Here is a 21,252-nt window from a genome sequence, read left to right as displayed (position 1 = left end):
TCTTTGTAGCAGGACAGAAGCTCTGTTTCCTCTTCTTGCTTTCCCTTACAGATGTGAAGTGTATATGAAATGGGATTTTTCTTAGGAGGATAAACCATTTTGTTGAAAACAGGTTGAAATACAAATTTTGACCAGAAAAACTCTTGTTTGCTTATAGAACAGATTGGTTTATTTTCCTTTCTGGTGGATGTTCATGCTTGCATGTATATTTCAGCGAGTTAAAAAGATTAGAGCTGTGTAAAGAGAAGTTTGATCATTTTATCTCTCTCAGCCACTCCCCTGATGTTAATACTAGAGGTGTATCTTTTCACACTCATGCAACATATATAAACATACATGGGTTTCCCACCCTTTGAATAATCTGCCTCTGTTATTCTGAAAAATATTTTCCCACAATTAACATATCATGGATACCCCTCTCTCTAGGTCATTATAAATAATGTAGTAGTGGCAGTGACATATAAAGATATTCTAGGCTTTGCTCAAGCACTCACCTATTGCTGGACATTCCAGGTATTTCCTGCATGTGTATGTATTTACCATTAACAGACAATGCTGTCATAAATCTACATATATCCCTACAGAATGATGCATTTAATTCTGTGCTCACTAAGGGATGTGCAGCCTTTGTTGATTCTAAAGATGGTCTTTTGTTTATAGGTCAATGTGCGAAATGGAATGAGCTTGCACGATTGCCTTATGAAAGCACTCAAGGTGAGGGGCCTACAGCCGGAGTGCTGTGCCGTGTTCAGACTTCTCCATGAACATAAAGGGTAAGAACTCAAAAGTCAGCTCCTTTTTCATACTAGTAAGGAGCTGATGGCTTCAAATAATAACAGTTCCCATTTCTTAAAAAGTATACTAGCTTCCTATAGAATATTATGTATTTATATGCCCTTGTTCATAGACAACTCAGAAAAATAAAATACTAAGAACTTGAAATTATTGCTTGAACATTGCATTGAAAAAAGAATACATATTAGGTGTTTGGTAGTATTCCATAGATGGAAACAGTAGTGTCAGCTGATGTGTTTCTTGAGAGCAAAAATTTTTGTGTTTCCTGGAATGCAGTGGACAGAATGGGTACTCAGAAAATGTTTGCATTATTATTTATAGTTAAAGAATCTTATCCTCAAGAGATTAACTCTTCTGTAATTGATTTTTTTTTTAAAGTTTTTATTTAAGTAATCTCTACACTCAATGTGGGGCCTTACCCTGAGATCTAGAGTTACATGTTCTTCTGACTGAGCCAGCCAGACACCCCTTATTCATTCATTTTTTATACAGTTAATGTTTACTGAATCCCTGCAGTTCGGCAGACATAGGACTGAAAGATGCAGGAGAATTTCTGCTTCAAGGAAGATCCATAGTTAATCTTTCTAATGGTGGCGGCAAGATGGAGGTATCCCATCAAAGGCTAGGAGTAATAACCCATAGCTTCCATAATTATCCATTATCCATTATTATCCCCCCCAATTTGGGGGAAGTAATCTTTACTTTCTTCTTGGAAAATGCTAGTTCTGTTACTGATCTTCAGCTTACATCTTTTCTGTTTCAAGGAGTTCCGCAGTTTGAGAGAGTAGCCTAGGGAATGAGTCAACTCAAAGGGGCCATCTTAAATTCCACTGTGCTGTTCCTCTCAGCTTAGGAGGCAGTTTTTTGAAGTGCAGATCTTTGAAGCAGATGTCAGCTTTATCTGGATGTAGGCCCCAGGTTGGTCTCAAGCTAATATGTAGTGCTCCTTAAGGACTAGAGGGATTCTGGGACAGTGAGGGGCTTGTCCACTCTCACTTAAGGCCACATTGGTTTAGAGCTACCGTCGCTTTTCTCTTGGACAGATAGCACCTGAAGACTGATGAGAACACAGGGCTGCCCCCCCCCCTTCTTTTGGGCAAAATAGGACTTTGGAGTCCTTGTATAGGGAATTATATTAAGGAATGGATTATTTGCTATTGGGTAACCAGAAAAATGGCTGGAATAGGCTTCTGGTAAGCAAAGGGAGAAGTTTGAATTGTGCTATATATGTGTTGTTTTCTCCCTACTTTAGAATATTCTTCCTTCAGGAAGTGGGCCTGATGAACTAACTGCGCAAGACATGAGAGAGGAGTTTCATTTTTTTTTGAAGCTTTTTACTTTGTTGTATCTATTTTTCTGTGTTGTGTAGGCACAGAAAGAGTGGTGGCAGAGTAAATGTTAAGACAGTTAAGTCCACTATCAACTTATATTTATAGACTCTGAAACATCTCTACATATGTGAGCCTATTAATAATAGAAAAGTGCATTTCATTCGCAATTCCTTTGTATTTATGCATCTGCCTGACTGAAGTAGGCTACGGAAGATTAAATTTTGCTTTTACAGCAATATTTATACCCAATTTTAGGATTTTAGAATTTTTATAGGATTTTAATATCACAAAGTCCAGTGTATTACATACTTACTTCATCATGAGATCATTATAGTTCATTCTTTTAATACTTTTTTTTTTTTTTAAGAGAAAGGGAGGGGTGGGGCAGAGGGAGAGGGAAAGGAGAGAATCCCAAGCAGACTCCCTGCTGAGCACAGAGCCTGACTTGGCTGGATCCCACAATCCCGAGATCATGACCTGAGCTGAAGTCAAGAGTCCAGACGCATAACCGACTGAGCCATCCAGGAGCCCCGTTGTGTAGTTCGTTATTTTAAAATAACCTTTATTCTAAGAGCACAAGCTTAAAGTCCAGCTGAGCTGGATTCCAACATAGGCCTATACACTCACTGTGTGGCCTTGTTAGGGCCCCCATTCTCTCATTTTTAAGATGGGAATAATAATGCGTACTTGATAGGTTTGTTGTGTGAATTAAATAAGCTAGTGTTATATGGGATTAAGTTTTATGTTTATATAGTAAGAGATAAATGGTAGCCATTGTTGTTTATTGGCCTTGAACTCTTACCTTGGTTAAACATTTCCCTTTTATATTATGTTTTTAAAAATCCCCTTCAGTAAAAAAGCACGTTTAGATTGGAATACTGATGCCGCCTCGCTGATTGGAGAAGAACTTCAAGTAGATTTCCTGGATCACGTTCCCCTCACAACACACAACTTTGTAAGTTACAGAGTTCTCTTTTTGTGGCATGTTGGGTGCTTTGGCATAATATAGGACTTTCTCAGAGGTACGAGGCATATATATTTTTGGATTGTTCAAAACTGCCATTATGCCATTGTTTATAGTAAGGCAGTTTAGGTTTAATTAGCCACAGATAATACTTTAATTTCTGGGCATGAATTTTACAAATGTTGGAAGTACAAGTCTTCATTCTGTTTTAAGACCTCTCGGGGACCAAGACGGAAATTACTTTGTCTTTTGTTGTCTTTCATTTATTCAACATAATTTACACCTGTGTTCTTGTTCTAGGCACGAAAGACCTTCCTGAAGCTTGCCTTCTGTGACATCTGTCAGAAGTTCCTGCTAAATGGATTTCGTTGTCAGACTTGTGGCTACAAATTTCACGAGCACTGTAGCACCAAAGTACCTACTATGTGTGTGGACTGGAGTAATATCAGACAGCTCTTGTAAGGCATTGTTCTTATTTCAAAGAATATAAATGGGTGGGAAGGTATAAACTCTTTTGAAGGTGCTTATTGTATATTTGACAAGTCTGGGTTTTAGACTTACTTTAAATGAATTATCATGATCTGGAAACCATCTACTTTAGAAACATGACAGTTCTGAAGCCAGCGGGTTTTAGTCTGGCATAGCTCTCCAAAACAAGCAGGTTATAGGACTGTTAACTGTCAAATAGAGATTGATGTACTGTGATTCAGTAAAGCAAAGAACGAAAGGATGTGAAAACCAAAAACACTTTAGGCTGTCCTCTCTCAACAGTATCATCTATTCGGTTGCTAGTAGATACTATTTATTTTGTTAAATATGCTGTACAGACCTTTGTTATTGGGAAGGGGCAGAAAGCATGGTTGGTGTTCTTTTCTTCACCTCTAACGGGAGAAAACATTAGTTTTAAAGTGATGTAAATGTAAAACCTCAAAAGATACTTGTGTTTAGTGAGGTTTAAGTTGAAACTACATGTTCCAAATTGCCTTTTAAGAACTGTTAATGGGAGTATGAAAAGTCAAAGTTTTATCCCTTTTTGAGAGTCCTAGAAAAACAAAGGGAGTGTTGTCATTAAACCATGATGGGAATGCCTTTTTTGTTTTCATGGTAGTCACATTGCTTTTGCTTGTGTAGCCTGAGTGGCACAGGCTTGGAGTTCAGCAGACATGGGTGAGAATCTTGGCGTTACCATTAATTAACCACCGCTGAGCCTCAAGTGCACTCATCTGAAGAAAAAAGGTAGTACCCTCCTTGCAGGGTTCCCGTGAGGATTAACTGAAGTAGCACCTGTGAAATTGCTGGGCACAAGTGTTCATCTCATTGAAAGAAGATGCCAGTTAATGCTAATCACTTTTATTTATGATTTTTGGTGCTGAATGACATTTTTCATATTCAGTCTTTTTATCTGTGTGTTTCCAAGACAGAATATTTCCAGAAAAGTTCTGTGTGATTTAGCTTATCATGTACTCTATGGTAGTGTTAAAACTGGATCCTGGACCAGTATTCTTTTTTTTTAGAAATGCACACTAGAGCCTATATGTTCATTGGCAGGTCAGTATTTTTCACGTTCTGTACTCATTCAAACCCAGTCATTTGGGTTGGTTGTCCCTTTTGCTCTGGGTAGCCTAAAATGGTCGAGCAAAATGTGACTAGAAGATGTTTAGTTTGAGTAACTGTTAGCAAGAGTAGCAAGGAAAGGCAGTCTGACTCTGTAAAATTACTGCAATTCTTCCTCTGATTTCATGTAGATTGTTTCCAAATTCTACTATTGGTGATAGTGGGGTCCCAGCACTGCCTTCTTTGACAATGCGTCGGATGCGAGAGTCTGTTTCCCGGATGCCTGTTAGGTAATTTTTTTACTTACAGCTTTTCTTTGGAAAACTCTGTTGGGGTGGGTGGGATTGAAAGCCTGAATACAAAAGATCGGATTTCCTTTGCATTCCCTTCTCTGCCTGTGTAAACCCTTTACTACTGCGGGACTTAATATTGGTGTTAAAGCAAAATGTGGTCTTGTAGCTTTTACATTTTGGAAAGTGACTGTGACTGCAGTTTTCTTCTATTATCATAGCATGTCCCTTTATAGCTCATCACATTTTAAAGAGCTTCAGATTTTGCCTTCCTCCGTATGGTAGCAAGTTGTACCTCAAGGGAAGGGTCCCAAAACTATATACAGTAATACAATAAAGATAAAACTCCTAACTTTAGAATGCTAATTATGGCCTTGCATTATTGCTAAAACCATGGTATTTAATAGACTGCGATCTTTAAAAAGAGTCGAATTAAATTTTTTTAAATTTTTACAAAGATTTTATTATTTGAGAGAGAAAAAGCACAAGTGGGATGAGAGTCAGAAGGAGAAGCAGACTCCCCGCTGAGCAGGGAGCCCCCGATGTGGTACTCGATGCTGGGACTCTGGGATCATGACCTGAGTCGAAGGCAGACACTTAAGGACTGAGCCACCCAGGCGCCCTCGAATTAGATTTTTAATATGAATATCCTTTCTGATGTGCCTGTGAGTTTGGACATAACTTCTTTTTATTCTGATCTCCAGCTTTAAAGTCAGAGCTTTGTTGAGTTCACTTGTTCAGTGTTACATATGAATTTGGAACCTAAAATAAAATCTACATCTTTGTCAAAATATCTGACTTTAATGTATATATAATTGAATAACATTTAATGACCTTTTAAAAACTACCATGGAAATTTTTAAAGGCAGCATATCTCAGAACAAGGAATTTGTATTGAAATGATATCTGGATATACATTTGTGTATGACTTTTATTTTTCTTGATAATTTGAAAAGCAAGTCTGACCAAAATTTTATATGCTTCTGAAAATTTCATACTAGAAGACAAGCTTCTGAGGGCCTAAACATGCACTTACCTGAGAAGGTAATTTTTCGGGGCAGTAGAACAATTTCTCTTAGAAAAACTAGCCTTTTATTCCTTGAATTCATGCATAGTGTTACTTGAATCTGAACAAAACTCAAAATAATCTGTAGAGCAAATAATGAAAATGTTATATTTACTGCATATTCCCACTGTGGTTGATGGGGGAGTGGGGTTGGCTGGAAGAGGCCAGTGATTATTTCACAGTTGCGCATTGGTATCTTGAAAACTGAATTCACATTAACTGACTTTGAAAGCTGGTTAAGTGGGGAGAGGGTGCATAGTGGCTAAAATGCTGGTTTTTTTGCAGAGATGCTCAATAGTCTGTCTTAAATCTAAGACTCTTCCTTCAGGCTCTCTAAATCAGTCTGGGCAAGTGCCAACTCGCTTGGTTGGTGGTGGCATGGTTGGCAAATGCTAATCTATTCTCTCCTAGAGATAGTCTGAAAATTTTGTATATTCTGTCAAGGTGATTTATTAAAAAGAAGACAACTTAAAATGTATTGTTGTTTTCATGTGAATTCCAAGCGCATGTATTCTTTCCTTTCCAAAAATTGGCATACAAAAGCACCTAGACAGAAGAAATTTTTTAAGTGGTGCCTGTTGAAAGAAGGGAACATTTTGTCCAAGGTTTTAGTACAAGTAGGGTTTGTCCCTGAGTATCTTAATGAAGTAAATAGTTGAAAGACTTCACCAGTGGGGAGGGCTGAGTGTCATTCATGGAGTTTTCTTTTTCCTCCTTGTCTAGTTCCCAGCACAGATACTCCACACCCCACGCCTTCACATTCAACTCCTCCAGCCCTTCCTCTGAAGGTTCCCTGTCCCAGAGGCAGAGGTCGACGTCCACACCTAATGTCCACATGGTCAGCACCACCCTGCCTGTGGACAGCAGAATGATTGAGGTAATAGGGCCCCTTGTGGGTGGTGAGGAGTTACCAGTTGGTTATTGGGGTGGGGTTGACTGTTGTGTCAGAGAGTTTTGGGTTTCTTTTATTATTTATTTATTTATTTATTTAATTTTTTAAAAGATTTTATTTATCTGACAGGAATAGACAGAGAGGGAACACAAGCAGGGGGAGCGGGAGAGGGAGAAGCAGGCCTCCCGCCGAGCAGGGAGCCCGATGTGGGGCTCGATCCCAGGACCCTGGGATCATGACCTGAGCCCAAGGCAGACGCTTAACGACTCAGCCACCCAGCGCCCCGAGTTTGGGTTTCAAACCTGATAAAGAATGTTGCTGCACTTTCTCAGGACCCTGGATTTTGTGAATTTATTTTTTAACTATTATATCTGTACCCTGGCTGGATGATCTGACTGGAATATCATTCAAGTGGAGAACTAAAATTTCCTGAAGAAATGTTACTAACATTTGTACTTGTTCTTTCCATTTTAGTTTTGAATAGGACTTGAGTGAACTAGTGAATGAGCTATATAAAGAGTAGTTTGGTGTGGGAAAGAAAATAATAGTGATGGAGAACCACAAGCCCTCTGAGAGACTCTGATTTTATTTAGAAATAAAAGGGTGGAGTCATTGGATTACTAAGGAGGTTATTTAGGGAGATGTAAAAGTACCCAAAGCTAGCGTTTTCAAACTGCTTTTTCTTTTCTTGGCTTTTTGGTGTGTTCTATTTGTTTGGTTTGCTTTCTAATTCATCTTTAATAACAACTGAATACACTTAAATACTTCCTTTGTTCTTTATTCTTCTTTATTTCTCATTGCTTTGAACTAGAATAACAGCCTGAATGCTTCTGCCAGGGCGTGGCCCAGACGATTTTGTTTGAGGGGAAGAGTAGGTATTCTTCTTCATGCCTTCGCTTTCTTGTAAGCTAACAGGGTTGCTGAGACTGTCAGACAGCAGCCTATCAAAAATGAAACAGTCACTGAGTTAAATTTTATATTTCTTGCCAGACTTGTTTTCCTGTTTTCTTTTTTGACAATAGAGTATATAGGAGTTTAAAAAAATGTGGGATTGCTGACAGGTGAAATAAATTTCTCAAGTAAGATTTTGAGGCCAAGGGCATTAAAGGGTTTTTTAAAAAATTAATTCCAACCAAAGACTAATGCTAGATTTATTTAGTTGGTGCCCAGAGCATCACTGTTGTATTCATACCTCTTTTAGAAACCAGATATGTCCATTTGGTTGATATGCCCTGAAAATCTTTTGCTAAAAGCTTATCAGTGACAACTATGTTCTCCCTGCATCATGAATTGTTCCTTGAAAAATCTCAGGGACACCTGCCACTTCGGGTAAAACTGTACCTCACTCAGACCTCAAATCGCTTTACAAATGCCTGTCCTACCAGTCAGAGGTGGCAGGGACTCAACAAAAATGTTGGCTTCTGAATGTGGGCCTGAACTGGCCATTTGAGGGGGCACTTTGAATAGCACAAGATTATTGTGAGGAGGTCATGTGTATGCAAGTTATGAATTTTGTTACTTCTGTTATGATTAGCCCTGATAATAAAATGATATACTAGTGATTTGTTATATGATTTGTTTCTGTGTAAACACCCTAAAACTGAGAGGGGACATTAAAAGTGAAAATTCTTGAATTTTTATTAAAAAGTAACTAGCACTATTGTGTTAATTCTCTCTAAGCTTTAGAGGCAGAGCAAATTTTGATTCTTTTTTTTTTTTAATCACGACTCAGCTTTTTAAAGTATACATTCTTTGTTTAAACCATTTGTCGTTCTCTTTAATATTTAGATTACAAGATGATTGAAAAGTTCTTTCTAGGGCGCCTGGATGGCTCAGTCGGTTAATGGGCTGCCTTTGGCTCAAGTCATGATCCCAGAGTCCTGGGATCGAGTCCTGCATCAGGCTCCCTGCTCAGCAGGGAGCCTGCTTCTCCCTCTCCCTCTGCCTGCCTCTCTGCCTACTTGTGCTATCTCTTTGTCACATAAATAAATAAAATCTTAAAAAAGTTCTTTCTAGGATAAATCCATCTGTAGAAATTAGCTCAGAATAAAATACGAGGTATATAATGGATACAGGGCAGAAAATTACTGTGACATTAAGAAAAAAATCCTAGTGCATAGGAATATAATTCTGGTCAGTAGAAATACATTGTGCCATGCTTTGACTAAAAACAGAGTGGATTAGTTGGATAATAAAGCCATAGCTGCTGAATATTCTGTTGAAATTCAGGTTATTTTTGGCTAGTGTTTTGTCTACCTGCCAGTCATCCTGTCTACTTAAAAACAGAGATTCCTGGGCTTCCCACCTTCCCTCCCAGAAATGCTTAATCAGTCCTAGTTGAGGGGAGGAGGAATCTGTATTCTTAAACACCTCTCCAGGTGATTCTAAAGACTGACCAGGTTTGGGAACCCCAGGTCCAGGCTTTATTGCTTGGGTGGGGCTGCCAAGGGCAGCTTGGTTTATGATTCCTTTTATCTTGTAAAAATGTTGTGGAGTGGAAACATTCCATTAATAGTTCTGTGAAAAAAGTATCTTTATTGTGGTTACACAAAGAAAACAGAGTTGGGGTTCCTAGAAAAATACCCTTTTTGAGGATATGGAGGCAAATGGTTTTATATAATAATTATTTATATATTCCAAGTGAGGATTTATAAAATGGGAATTTAGGTCTTATGGAAGGCCTTGTGATTTAAACTGTTCTACCCAGTTTCTAATAAGTTCTAAAGGTAGTCTTTGATTTCTCAAGCTAAGTAGAATGTAACTAATTTCAGAGTTTACCCATAAGGTCTCCAGGAGCATTTTGTGGTGAATGAGCTCAGGGCTGAGATCCATGCGTGATGGTTTTGGGTTCTGTTTCTGCCACCTACTGGCTGTGTGATCCTGGTCAAGTCTCTATCTGTTTATATGTGTTTTCTTGTATGTAAAATGTAGGTTTTGGACTGGGGGATTTATGGTCCTTCCAGCATTTCATGATTTTAGGCTGGGGTACAGTAACATAGTCATGATGCTTACCCTTATCCAATCCAACTCTGGTCAATGTGCCCTGAATTCCTAGAAAAGTAAGAGTGAGCTTGCCACCTAATCCCCAAGTTCTGTTTTTGTTTCGTTTTATTTGAGCCTCAGTGGAGCAAGATCCTCAATCATTGGAAAGATCTCAGCTGATAATAGTGACTTTGCTAGTGTTCCTGCAGGAGTGTCACTTTGCTATATGCGTTGTTTTCTCCTGAGAAAAAGAATGTTTCCATTCCAAATGAATGTGGTATATGAAAAAGCTAACATCAATTTTCCAAATAATTGGTGATAATCTTAGAGATAATTGGCTACTGCCATTTGGTAAATTTAATCAAAGGAATGTTAGAATATATAATTAGACCTTTTGTATTTTAGAGGTTTTATAATCTACTTTGTTTTTGTAAATTCTCCTCCTCCCCTTTACTTCCCCCAGAGAACATCTTTTCTGGTGCAGAAATTGACCAGCTTTCCTTTTCTGTTTCAGGATGCAATTCGAAGCCACAGTGAATCAGGTACTTGTCCAGAGTTACTTAGCAAATAATAATGGGCTTTTTCTCTTTATGCTATGTATCTTCTGTTGGCTTATCCATGTGTGGATTCTGTTTGTCTTGTCTATTAAGCCTCACCTTCAGCCTTGTCCAGCAGCCCTAACAATCTGAGCCCAACGGGCTGGTCACAGCCCAAAACCCCTGTGCCAGCACAGAGAGAGCGGGCACCAGGATCTGGGACCCAGGAGAAAAATAAAATTGTAAGTATGGCTTACAGTACCTCCTGCATGTGAGGATTTACTAAGAAAAACCTAGTCAGGATTGAGAATACTTTTAATTTGGGTAGGGTGGGGGCTCTAATAAAAAAACATTTAATAAACATTTATAAACATCAGTGCCATTTTTGGCATGCTTGTGTTGAAGAATTTGGTGGCTTGTTGTAAGGCAGGGCACAATTAAAATGATGTTTTTTTCAAAATATCAAAATTGGAATTACAGGTAGTGTCCATCTTTAAAAGATAGGAGAATGGGTGGATTTGGGTTGCTCTTTTCTCGGACACCCTCATTAAACAGAGCTTTACCATTGCATGGAGTGTGTTAATGATCTCTGCTGGTTTCAGAGGCCTCGTGGACAGAGAGATTCAAGCTATTACTGGGAAATAGAAGCCAGCGAAGTGATGCTGTCCACTCGGATTGGGTCAGGCTCCTTTGGCACGGTGTATAAGGGCAAGTGGCACGGTATGTTTGGGGCACTCCTTTTACCGCAAGGCCCAGAGAGGGCCAAGGAGGGGATACTATAGATTCACTGTGCTGTGCCGCTCACAGTGGTGCTCTCCAGGGACACTTGATTACATCTGAAGCTTGAACTTAATATCTCAGTGACATTTCATAGCATTGTTCTTAGATTCAGTGATGCTGTAATTGGTATGGTATCGTTTCCAGGTGAGCCTAGAAATTGGTGAACAAGAGTTGAGCCCTCTAGTCAAGTGTCAGGAACTGATTAAATACAGGCTGCACGGAGGACATGCTTTCAAGTTCCTTAGATGAGTAAGAGTCTGCTGCTGTGAGGGGGGCATGGATTCTAAAACAGAAAGCTGGGAAAAACCTTAGAGATTGGCATGTAGAAAACTGAGGTCCCAAGAGGGGAACTAACATGCCATTGGTCAAACCGCTGGGCTTAGGAAAGCCTGGAGCCTCATGAAGCAGGTTCTGTTGCGCTGCCCTGGCTCGGTTGTGGGGAACCCCCATCAAGCAGGGAACGCACAGACTTCATTCTTGAATCTATGTGGAGTGTTAGTGTTCTTATTGTAATGGAAACACTTTGTCACTTGGAAGAAATGTACTATTTTAATATCTGTGGACACAGCTTACGTATTTTTCCCTCAGATTTTTAATGCCTCTGGCTTTAGGATGTTAGCAAATATAGGGAATATTTGTTTGAAAATGCTCCATGTTCCCCAAAAGGCGTCCTTCTAAAATCACATTTTAATGAAGCAAAAAAAACCGTAAAGTGCCTAGCTGTATTTCTAGTTTGGATGGTTTCATGTTTGTCTTTATACATACAGGGGCAGAGATTGAGAGAAGTTAACATCAAATGAACAGAGCATTAAAATCAAGATGTTGAAAACTGAGAAACATCTCCAGTCTTCTGAGTACCTTACATTAATAAATATATGGGTTTGCCACTTGTAGCTAGCTAATCATCTGATAAATTTCATGTTCTTTAAGGAAACTGGCACAGGACTGAATATGTGATTCCTTTTCCTTTGAAAATTGTATCTAGTATACTACCGGCCTGCCTCCCCGGGTCACAGAGAATTTATGCTCTTGCAGAGTATTTCCCAAATAGATGTCACAGATGTCTTGGCGATTCCCTTAGAAAGGAAAACAATTAAGTTTTTTTTTTTTTTTTTTTTTACTATTGAAGTGTAGTTGACATACGATGTTCTTTTAGTTTCAAGTGTACAACATAGTGATTTGACAGTACTCACCACACTAAGTATAGCTGCCATCTCTGTCCCCATACAGTGTTATGATATTATTGACTATATTCCCAATGCTGTACTTTTAATCCCTGTGACTTATTTTATAACTGGAGGTTTGTACCTCTTAATCCCCATCACCTGTTTGGCCCATCCCCCACTCCTCTCCTCTCTGGCACCACCAGGTCTCTGTATTCGTGAGTCTGTTTCTGCCTTTTTTGTTGATTGTTCCCTTGTTTTATTTTTTAGATTCCACTTGTAAGTGAAATCATGTGATATTTTTCTTTCACGGATTTATTTCACTTAGCATAATACCCTCTAGGTCCATCCATGTTGTTGCAAATGGCAAGATCTCTCTCTCTTTTTTTTTATGGTTGAGTATTATTCCATTGTGTATATATATCACATCTTTATTCATTTATAGATGGACACTTAAGTTGCTTCCATATCTTGGTTATTGTAAATAATGCTGCCGTGAATGTGGGGGTGCAGATATCTTTTCAAGTTAGCGTTTTCATTTTCTTTGGGTAAACACCTAGCAGTATAGTTACTGGATCTTATGATAGTTCTATTTTTAATCTTTTGAGGAACTTCTATACTGTTTTCCACAGTGCACCAATTTACATTCCTATAAACAGTGCACAGGGTTTCCTTTCATTCCACATCCTCTCCAGCTCTTGTTATTTCTTGTCTTTTTGATACTAGCCATTCTGACAGGTGTGAGGTGATAGCCCATTGTAGTTCTGAGTTTTTATCGACATTTCCCTGATAATTAGTGATATTGATCGCCTTTTCATGTACCTGTTAGCCTTTTGTATATCTTCTTTGGAGAAATGTCCGTTTAGAACCTCTTTCCATTTTTAAATCAGATTGTCTTTGGTGTTGTGTGAGTTTTTCACATATTTTGGACATTAACCCCTCATTATATAAATCCTTTGCAAATACTTCTCCCATTCAGTAGATTTTCTTTTTGTTTTTGTTGATAGTTTACTTGGCTGTGCAAAAGCTTTTATTTTGGTATAGTCCCATGGAAGAAGAATGTAATCCTGTGGGATGGAGTGCTTGTATCTGAGACAAGGCTGTTAGTAATTATAGGAGGTGGAGCAGTGCATATTGCTTTTAATGCTTCCATTAGGAGCACTTAATCATTTTTATAAAAGAGTTACGTATTTTAGGGAGAGAGCAGGGGGAGGGGCAGAGGGGGAGAGAGAATCCCCAACAGACTCCTTGCTCAGCATGGAGCCTGACGTGGGGCTCAATCCCAGGACCCTGAGATCATAACCTGAGTTAGATGCTTAACCAACTGAGCCACCCAGGTGCCCCTGCACTTAATAAGTTTTATACCACATTTTTAAAGCATCAGCTGAAAGCCAGTAGATGTGTAGTTAAGTGGTGCTCAAATTTAAGTTTCCTCTTCTTGAGCATTTGTATTTGGGGGGATTCATAATTTTTCAAATCATTAGTTAGATTTGCTACAGTACTGCCTGTGAGCTTGTGTTTTCTCTTAATTCTGTAAGCTTTTGGACTATGGTAAGGGGATGTATTTGTTACAGTGTTACTTCCAGAAAGACTTCTGTTAGAATGTAGATAATATGTCTAATACTTTTTTTTTTTTTTAAGATTTTATTTATTTATTTGACAGAGCACAAGTAGGCAGAGCGGCAGGCAGAGGGAGAGGGAGAAGCAGACTCCCCACTGAGCAGGGAGCCTGAAGCGGGGCTCGATCCCAGGACTCTGGGATCATGACCTGAGCCTAAGGCAGCCACTTGACCGACTGAGCCACCCAGGTGCCCCCAAAGATTTATTTATTTATTTAAGATTTTTTATTATTTGACAGAGACACAGCGAGAGAGGGAACACAAGCAGGGGGAGTGGGAGAGGGAGAAGCAGGCTCCCCACTGGGCAGGGAGCCCAATGTGGGGCTTGATCCCAGGACCCTGGGATCATGACCTGAGCCGAAGGCAGACGCTTAACCGACTGAGCCACCCAGGCGCCCCAACATGTCTAATAACTTTTAAGATTCTAGTTTTTTTTAAGTTTCAAAAGTCAGAGGAACAAGGAGCAATGGACTTTTATGTCAGCCCCTCAGAAAGCAAGCCATGGTCTGTGAATGAAGAAATAAAACAAGAGGGCCAGGGAAACCATAATTTCTGGATTGTTTGTGCTATACTTGCTTCTTTGTGTGTTTTGTTGTTGTTGCTGTTTTTCTGGTTCCTGTATACCATATAATGTTTATTCAGTTTCTTAAAAATTACACTTGTGATTTAAAAAATTTTTGATTCTGCCTAGGAGCTGTGAAAGTAGACAGAGTCTCAGAGCACCCAAGATGGAGGCCTCAGATCCATGAACTAAAGCTCACTTATTTCATGTAAGAAGCTGTCCTTCGGCTCACACACAGAGCATAAGTTTGGGATCTGATTTGCCAGCCTCTGCAAATGGTAAACAGTACAGTAAAGGGATGCAGACAGCAGTACCGGTGGTAGCCGGGGCCATCACTGATGGCATGTGGAGAAGGCAGCAAAGCCCTTGGTCTCAGGCTGCTTTAGTGTTGAGGCCACCAGCCTGGTGGAACCCATGTCTGGGTCCCCATCCCAGCCTAGCGCTGAGGTTTATAACTTTTGATTCAGTAAGAAGAGCCAGAGTGGTGTTCATTCTATTCTGTTCTAGAAAGCAGGGGTGTACCTAATAGGTTTTAGGTAACCCTAAATGTTTAAAACAGGAAATGGGTGTTTAAAAAAGGTGTAAAACATTCCATATTTACCAACTGATAATAGCTCTTCCTTCTTCAGTGGTAGCTGAATGAGATAACCAGTATCTTAACTAAAAACATGATAAAATCAATAGGAATGTGTCTTGTTTGTAGTACATTTGCCTCTGACTTCACTGTTAAGGGAAAGTAAGGAGCCCTAGTGTCATGAAAAGTAACTACTTCCCACAGTTGCTTTGAGCAACCCTCCATAACATGTTCCCTGGTCATTTACCTCGGTCATTTATATTACTTGCTAAAGGAAGGAAGTACCATACTTTAGATGTTGTAAGATTGCCAACTATAAGGGTGTGTGGATGATTCCAGAAGGAAAATAAATGTTAATACTATACAATTTTCTAGTCATCTTAGAAACCTGTTCAAAAGAAGAGATTGGCAGTAAGCAGTATTACTAAATATCTGTTGCGTGGAATGCTGGAGAGGTGGACTTGGGTGGTGTGCTTGGCCCTGAGGACTTCCAGGGCAGGTTGGAGAACAGCCTTTGTTGGATGCCCAGACCTGGTTGTGCACACTTGGGGGCCTCCAGCTGGGCATCGAGTCTCAGCTTCCCCGCCAGAAACTGACTCCTGACCTGTGCTGTGAGCGGCTGGGTCCCTAGTATTCCGTGTCAGCGGCTGTCCGCACAGACCACGCCAGAACTTCAGATGCCTTGTCCGTTCATAACAGTCCTTGCGGACAGTTGCACCTTAGAATTCATTCATTTCTTTATCCGCTGTTTCCCGAACATTCTTCTAGTATCAGGCATTCTTCTAGGGGCTACGAGTGAAGCAGCGAACAAAACAGATAAAAATTCTTTCTCTTATGGAGTTTCTGTTCTGGTGGGGACAATAAGCGAAGTAAAGTAGACAGTGTGTAATAAGTGCTAAAGAGAAGAAAATGGAGGAAAGTTGGTATGGAATGTCAGGCCCCGTGCAGTTTTGGTGGGTTAGTAGGGAAGGACTCTGCTGAGGAAGCAGCACTTGCATGATGATCCGGGGGGGGGGGGGGGGGCGGGCAGATACCTGAGGAAGCAGCAATAGGGGGTTTGAAGTGGTCCAGTCGCCTGTTTGAAAAGGTGTTGGAAGTCGGTGGGTCTCAGATTATGCAAGACCTTCAGGAGGCTTGGGCGAGCCTTGGCCTGAAATTCAGGATACTGGGGAGCTTATTATCAGAGAACTCATTCTAGTTCGGGGCAGCCCTACCAGCACAAAACTGTTCGTTCTTTATAGGAGTTGAAATCCATTTTCCTGTTTGCCCATTGCTCCTAGCAGATTGAATTCCTGTTATGGCAATGCTTGGAGTATTTGCATGAAAGTGAAGGAATGCTATAGTGTACAGTCTCTGGGTTTCAGTAAAAAATTGCATATAATCTGTTAACTACAAACCGTGAGCTGGCAGACAGGATGGGTCCTCGGAGGCGCCATAGGGGCTCTGTCTTTGGTTTGACCCTGTTCAGTGTCCCCACCAGTGACTTGTGTGAAGGCATAGGCATAGGCAGCAGATGACTTACGCGGAGCCGTAGTGCAGACTTGGGTAATAGAGTTTAGAAAGATGAGAGAGTTTGAACTGGCTCTGGTGATGGAACAAAGAGATTATGAACTCTGAACAGGGATAGTAAGTCCTGCTCACTCTGCCAAAAAGTAGAGGCTGGAGGTGGAGATGTTCGTCTGACTGCAAGGTCAGAGTGAGTCACTATAAGCGGGCTTTGGCTGCTGGTGAGTCTTCTGAGCTCTGAGGTTATGTTATGATCAGGTCCAAAATGGGTGACACAGAAGGTGAGTTTGGTGACAACCGGAGTGCACCTGTGGGAGAGCTGTAAAAAAGGGAAGGTCCCAAGGAGCAACCCTTCCTGAGGGCCCATCCAGCATCTCCCCAAGCCTTCTTCTACCCACCCTGGCCTATCCCTTTAAAACCCTACCTAGTGCCTGGGCCACAAGCATTGTCCTTTCCTGGCCCCACCCTCAGCCATGTCAGATCAGCCCACCTTCCTGGGGTTTCTTGCCTCCACCCCTCCTTTCTGTCACCAGTGTCACCGCTGTTGCCTGTATCTTGTCTGCAGATGCAAGGCTCTTGGGGCAAGACTCCTCCCTGGCCTCTGTCCTGGTCTGCAGGGGCCCAGATCACACACCAGAGTTCCCTAAACATAGCTTATAGTTTTTTCATTCCCCTTACGTTCCCTTTGTTCCTGGCGTATCTAGTTTGGGACAGCCTGGCCCATTTAGTTAAATCCTTCCCTTGGCTTATATCCTGTTTGTTTCAGAAAACCTTTCTACATCCTCTCTGCAAACAGATTTACTCTCCTGTCACTCGCCCCCAGCATTCTCATCTTGGCTCAGAGTGCTCCAGAATGAGCAATTCTGCAGGAGACTCTTATCCTCCTACTCAGTCATAAGGAACTTTAGGTGGGGCTGCATGGTTTACCAGCTCTGTCTTCTGGATCAAGGGCAGCTCTGGGCCCTCGGTAAATCCATGTGCCAATGAATTGGATGAGCTTCTGCTATTAAGTGGGGACTTCAGCTTTAGATGATAAAACCAGAGGCCACAGTTTGGGACCTGTCTGTCCTAAGAACCATCTCTTTACCAGTTCTCAAGTGAAGTGAGGAATGTTCCCATGGAGGCTGCTGCAAGGGGGCACTGCCGAGGGGGCGTGTTTGATAAGTGGGGGAATTCTGTTACCTCCAAGGTGCCATCAACCAGCTCCTACCTCGTTTGATCCTCAGAAGTCTGTGTTTCAGTAAAATGAATTTGCCAAGAAAATCTGAGGTCCTTATAGGGCTTTGTGTCATTTATTATAATTACTATGCTAAATACAGCGTAGAAGCACTTCAGAAAGTGTAGCACACATAAAGTAGACTCGATCTCTGGATGTTTCTAAGGTTATGTGAAGAGGCTCGCAGTGTGGCACAGTCTGTGGTCAGTGTGGAAGTTAGAAGGTCAGCCACTGGAGTCAGACTGGGGTTCTGATCCCGGCTCCAGCACTTCTGGTTTGAGGCTGTATGACCTTGGACGGGGACTGAGCTTCTGTGTTGCTTGTGAAACGAGGGTGACGTGACAGTGCTTATGTCATAGGGCAGCTAGGAGGCCTGAAGGCGATAGTGCCAGTGAGGGCACATGGCATACCAGGGCACAGTAAGCAGGCAGTGTGAATCACTAGGGTTACATCTTCATGGTATTAAAGGCAAAGAAGCTTAATTTCAGTATCATCTTTGAATTTGTATAAGGCACCATCTCAGGTCTCACTAAAATGTGGCTGCTGAGGGGCGCCTGGGTGGCTCAGATGGTTAAGCATCTGCCTTTGGCTCAGGTCCTGATCCTAGGGTCCTGGGATCGAGCCCTGCAGTGAGCTCCTCGCTCAGCAGAGAGCCTGCTTCTCCCGCTCCCTCTGCCTGCTGCCCTGCCTACTTGTGCTCTCTCTCTCTGTCAAATAAGTAAAATCTTCCCCCCCCCCCCAAATAATTAAAATCTTAAAAAAAAAAATCAGTTGGAACCAAAAAAGAAAAAAAAATGTGGCTGCTGAGTTTGGTATCACCTGCTTGCTAAATGGCCTGTCTGCTGGCCCCCTCTGTGTCTGCCCACCACTGCCTCCCTCACAGGCCTGGCTTTGACCCTTCAGACGTGTGACCTCGCCACTGGGGAGGCCAGGCTTCATAGGAAGAGTTGAAACCAAACCTGTTCAAGGCCTGTGTGGTATTTAAAGGATAGTAGTAGTATAACATATTTAACTTTTTTCAGCCACTTGAACAATTTAGAAATTTGTGTATTTGTTCTATATGTGTAGGTACGTGATATCTGAATAAGTGATTCACTATCTTTCTCAAAACTAGGGTATGTGAAAAACAGCAAAATAAGGTCATTCAACTGATTGCACTGACTACAAACTAATTTGCAGGAGATGTTGCAGTAAAAATCCTAAAGGTTGTCGACCCCACACCAGAGCAGTTCCAGGCCTTCAGGAACGAGGTGGCTGTCCTCCGGTGAGTAGGGCGCCAGCCTGTCCAGCCTCCCCGGAGTGGCAGGGGTGGGCGTGGCTGGTGGGGCAGGAGCCTGCAGAGCATGTGCACCGGTCTCTGAGGGCCCACGGCTGGGACTGGTGCTTAGTGAGTGTTCACTGTGGGTGGAACTCTTTCCTTACGAGTGGAAGGTTTCCTTCCAGCTCACCTGGTTGTCAAACCTCTAGAAGCCGCCTGTGATGAGCACACCCCCCTTCCGCTCCTCCAGGCCTGTGGGCACACTACACTCAACAGCCCAGGTTCTTCTCTGGGTTTTGGTTTGAGATAGGGAGAAACAGGTTCTATTTTCGCATTTATTTCCAAGAGCTCTTTTTATGGCTAGTTTGCCTTATTCTGGACTTCAAAGCCTTCAGCTTCTAAGTCCTTGAGTCATTATTTAGAGTTGTAAGAATAAGGTGAATAATGACGGATTCCACAGATCTGGGGTCCCGTGACCCCTGTGGGAGGAATCACGAGTTGATTGGAGAGAGTGTCCTCTCTCTGAAGGCCAGCACTGAGGTGAATAACAGTGGGGTTCCTTTGTCACAACACCAGCTTGATGATCAGCAATCTTGCGTGTTTGCTTTGCCAGCCACCCAGATTGTAAGCATAGTGGCATCAAGGACACATAGGATCCAGCTTCAGTGGGAAAGCAGAGTAGATCTCTCTGTTCTGCAGCAACTGAAGAATCAGAGCCTTTTTTCTCTTCCCCCTACCCCCTCCAGCAAAACACGGCACGTGAACATCCTGCTCTTCATGGGGTACATGACGAAGGATAACCTGGCGATTGTGACCCAGTGGTGCGAAGGCAGCAGCCTCTACAAACACCTGCATGTCCAGGAGACTAAATTCCAGATGTTCCAGTTGATTGACATCGCCCGCCAGACTGCTCAGGGAATGGAGTGAGTAGATGGTTTGTTGACTGGAGAGTCTGGGGTCCAGGCATCAACTTGACCTACATCGGGACCTGGGTTAGGAGAAAGCCAAGTCTGCTAAGTGGTGGGCTGAAGGAGGGAGAACTCCAGGTTCCTCGACCAGGCTGAGGCCACCTGCCGTGGGGCTTAGATTCAGGTTGGAGCCACTGCCCTCAGAATTCATCCAGACGCCGAAGAGTGTAGTGTGGGCTCCAAACCTTCTGCTTGGACAGCCGTGGCACTGTCTTCTGCAGGAATGTGTGCTCTGAGCCGTGGTCCACCAGCACGTGTGCTTGTTCCACAGGAGGGGCTGAGCAGATGGTTTTGGATAATTCATTTTCCTTTTGGAGAATGCTTAAAAGTCATCCCTAGCACCTGCACGTAACACTACCCGTTTGAGTCTCTGTGCTTGAACACATTCCTCTGTGAAAGGGGTGTGTGTGATGTGGTGTGTGTGTGAGTCACACTTCTCCTCTGAGGTACCTCTTACGTGGAAGAGCGGAAATACCTCATAGCCCCAGATGTCTGGAGGCGTAAGCTAAAGCTGTGCTTGCAAGTGCTATGTAAAATCTCAACGTTCTACTTTTAAAATTCATACGGAATTTACATTCTATACATTTTTTTTAAAGATTTTATTTATTTATTTGAGAGAGAGAGAATGAGAGATAAAGAGCACGAGAGGGAAGAGGGTCAGAGGGAGAAGCAGACTCCCCGCTGAGCAGGGAGCCCGATGTGGGACTCGATCCCGGGACTCCGGGATCATGACCTGAGCCGAAGGCAGTTCTATACATTTTAAGAAATAAACTAGCCAGGGGCGCCTGGGTGGGTCCGTCAGTTAAGTGTCTGCCTTCAGGTCATGATCCCATCGAGGCTCCTTGCTCAGCCAGGAGCCTGCTTCTCTTCTCCCTGTGGCCCTACTCCTGCTCCTGCTCTCTGTCTCAAATAAAATCTTAAAAAAAAAAAATGGAATTACTTTTTAGAAAAAATTACAGCTATAATCCACATATTATAAAATTCACCCCTTAAATGCATACAACTTAGTGGTTTTTAGCACATTCACAGCGTTGTGCAGACGTCACCACTGTCTAATTGTAGAACATTTATCACGATAGAAGATGAGGTTGGGGCGTCTGGGTGGCTCCGTCGTTTGAGCGTCTGACTTCGTTTCAGCTCAGGTCATGAACTCAGGGTCCTGGGATCGAGCCCTGGGTCAAGCTCTGCACTCAGCA

At 42.0% G+C, this 21,252-nt stretch overlaps 1 protein-coding gene across 3 annotated transcripts in view; it reads left to right on the top strand.

Annotated features, from left to right (window-relative positions):
• RAF1 (Raf-1 proto-oncogene, serine/threonine kinase) overlaps window positions 1–21,252 on the top strand; it is a 78,008-nt gene that overhangs the window by 52,910 nt on the left and 3,846 nt on the right. For 2 of the 3 annotated variants that reach the window (XM_027582243.2, XM_027582244.2), the window contains 10 exons: window positions 661–773; window positions 2,979–3,081; window positions 3,391–3,548; window positions 4,836–4,934; window positions 6,724–6,877; window positions 10,389–10,416; window positions 10,525–10,652; window positions 11,013–11,130; window positions 19,010–19,094; window positions 19,835–20,011. In XM_027582243.2, the coding sequence (XP_027438044.1) occupies window positions 661–773; window positions 2,979–3,081; window positions 3,391–3,548; window positions 4,836–4,934; window positions 6,724–6,877; window positions 10,389–10,416; window positions 10,525–10,652; window positions 11,013–11,130; window positions 19,010–19,094; window positions 19,835–20,011 (1,163 nt within the window). The remainder of the gene's footprint in view (window positions 1–660; window positions 774–2,978; window positions 3,082–3,390; window positions 3,549–4,835; window positions 4,935–6,723; window positions 6,878–10,388; window positions 10,417–10,524; window positions 10,653–11,012; window positions 11,131–19,009; window positions 19,095–19,834; window positions 20,012–21,252) is intronic. The other variant, XM_027582245.1, reaches the window with a different exon arrangement.

This window comes from Zalophus californianus, chromosome 1 (assembly GCF_009762305.2).
Source record: "Zalophus californianus isolate mZalCal1 chromosome 1, mZalCal1.pri.v2, whole genome shotgun sequence".
Lineage (NCBI taxonomy): Eukaryota > Metazoa > Chordata > Mammalia > Carnivora > Otariidae > Zalophus > Zalophus californianus.
The sequence above is the reverse complement of the archived record's forward strand: the minus strand, read 5'-3'. Positions and strand labels throughout refer to the sequence as shown.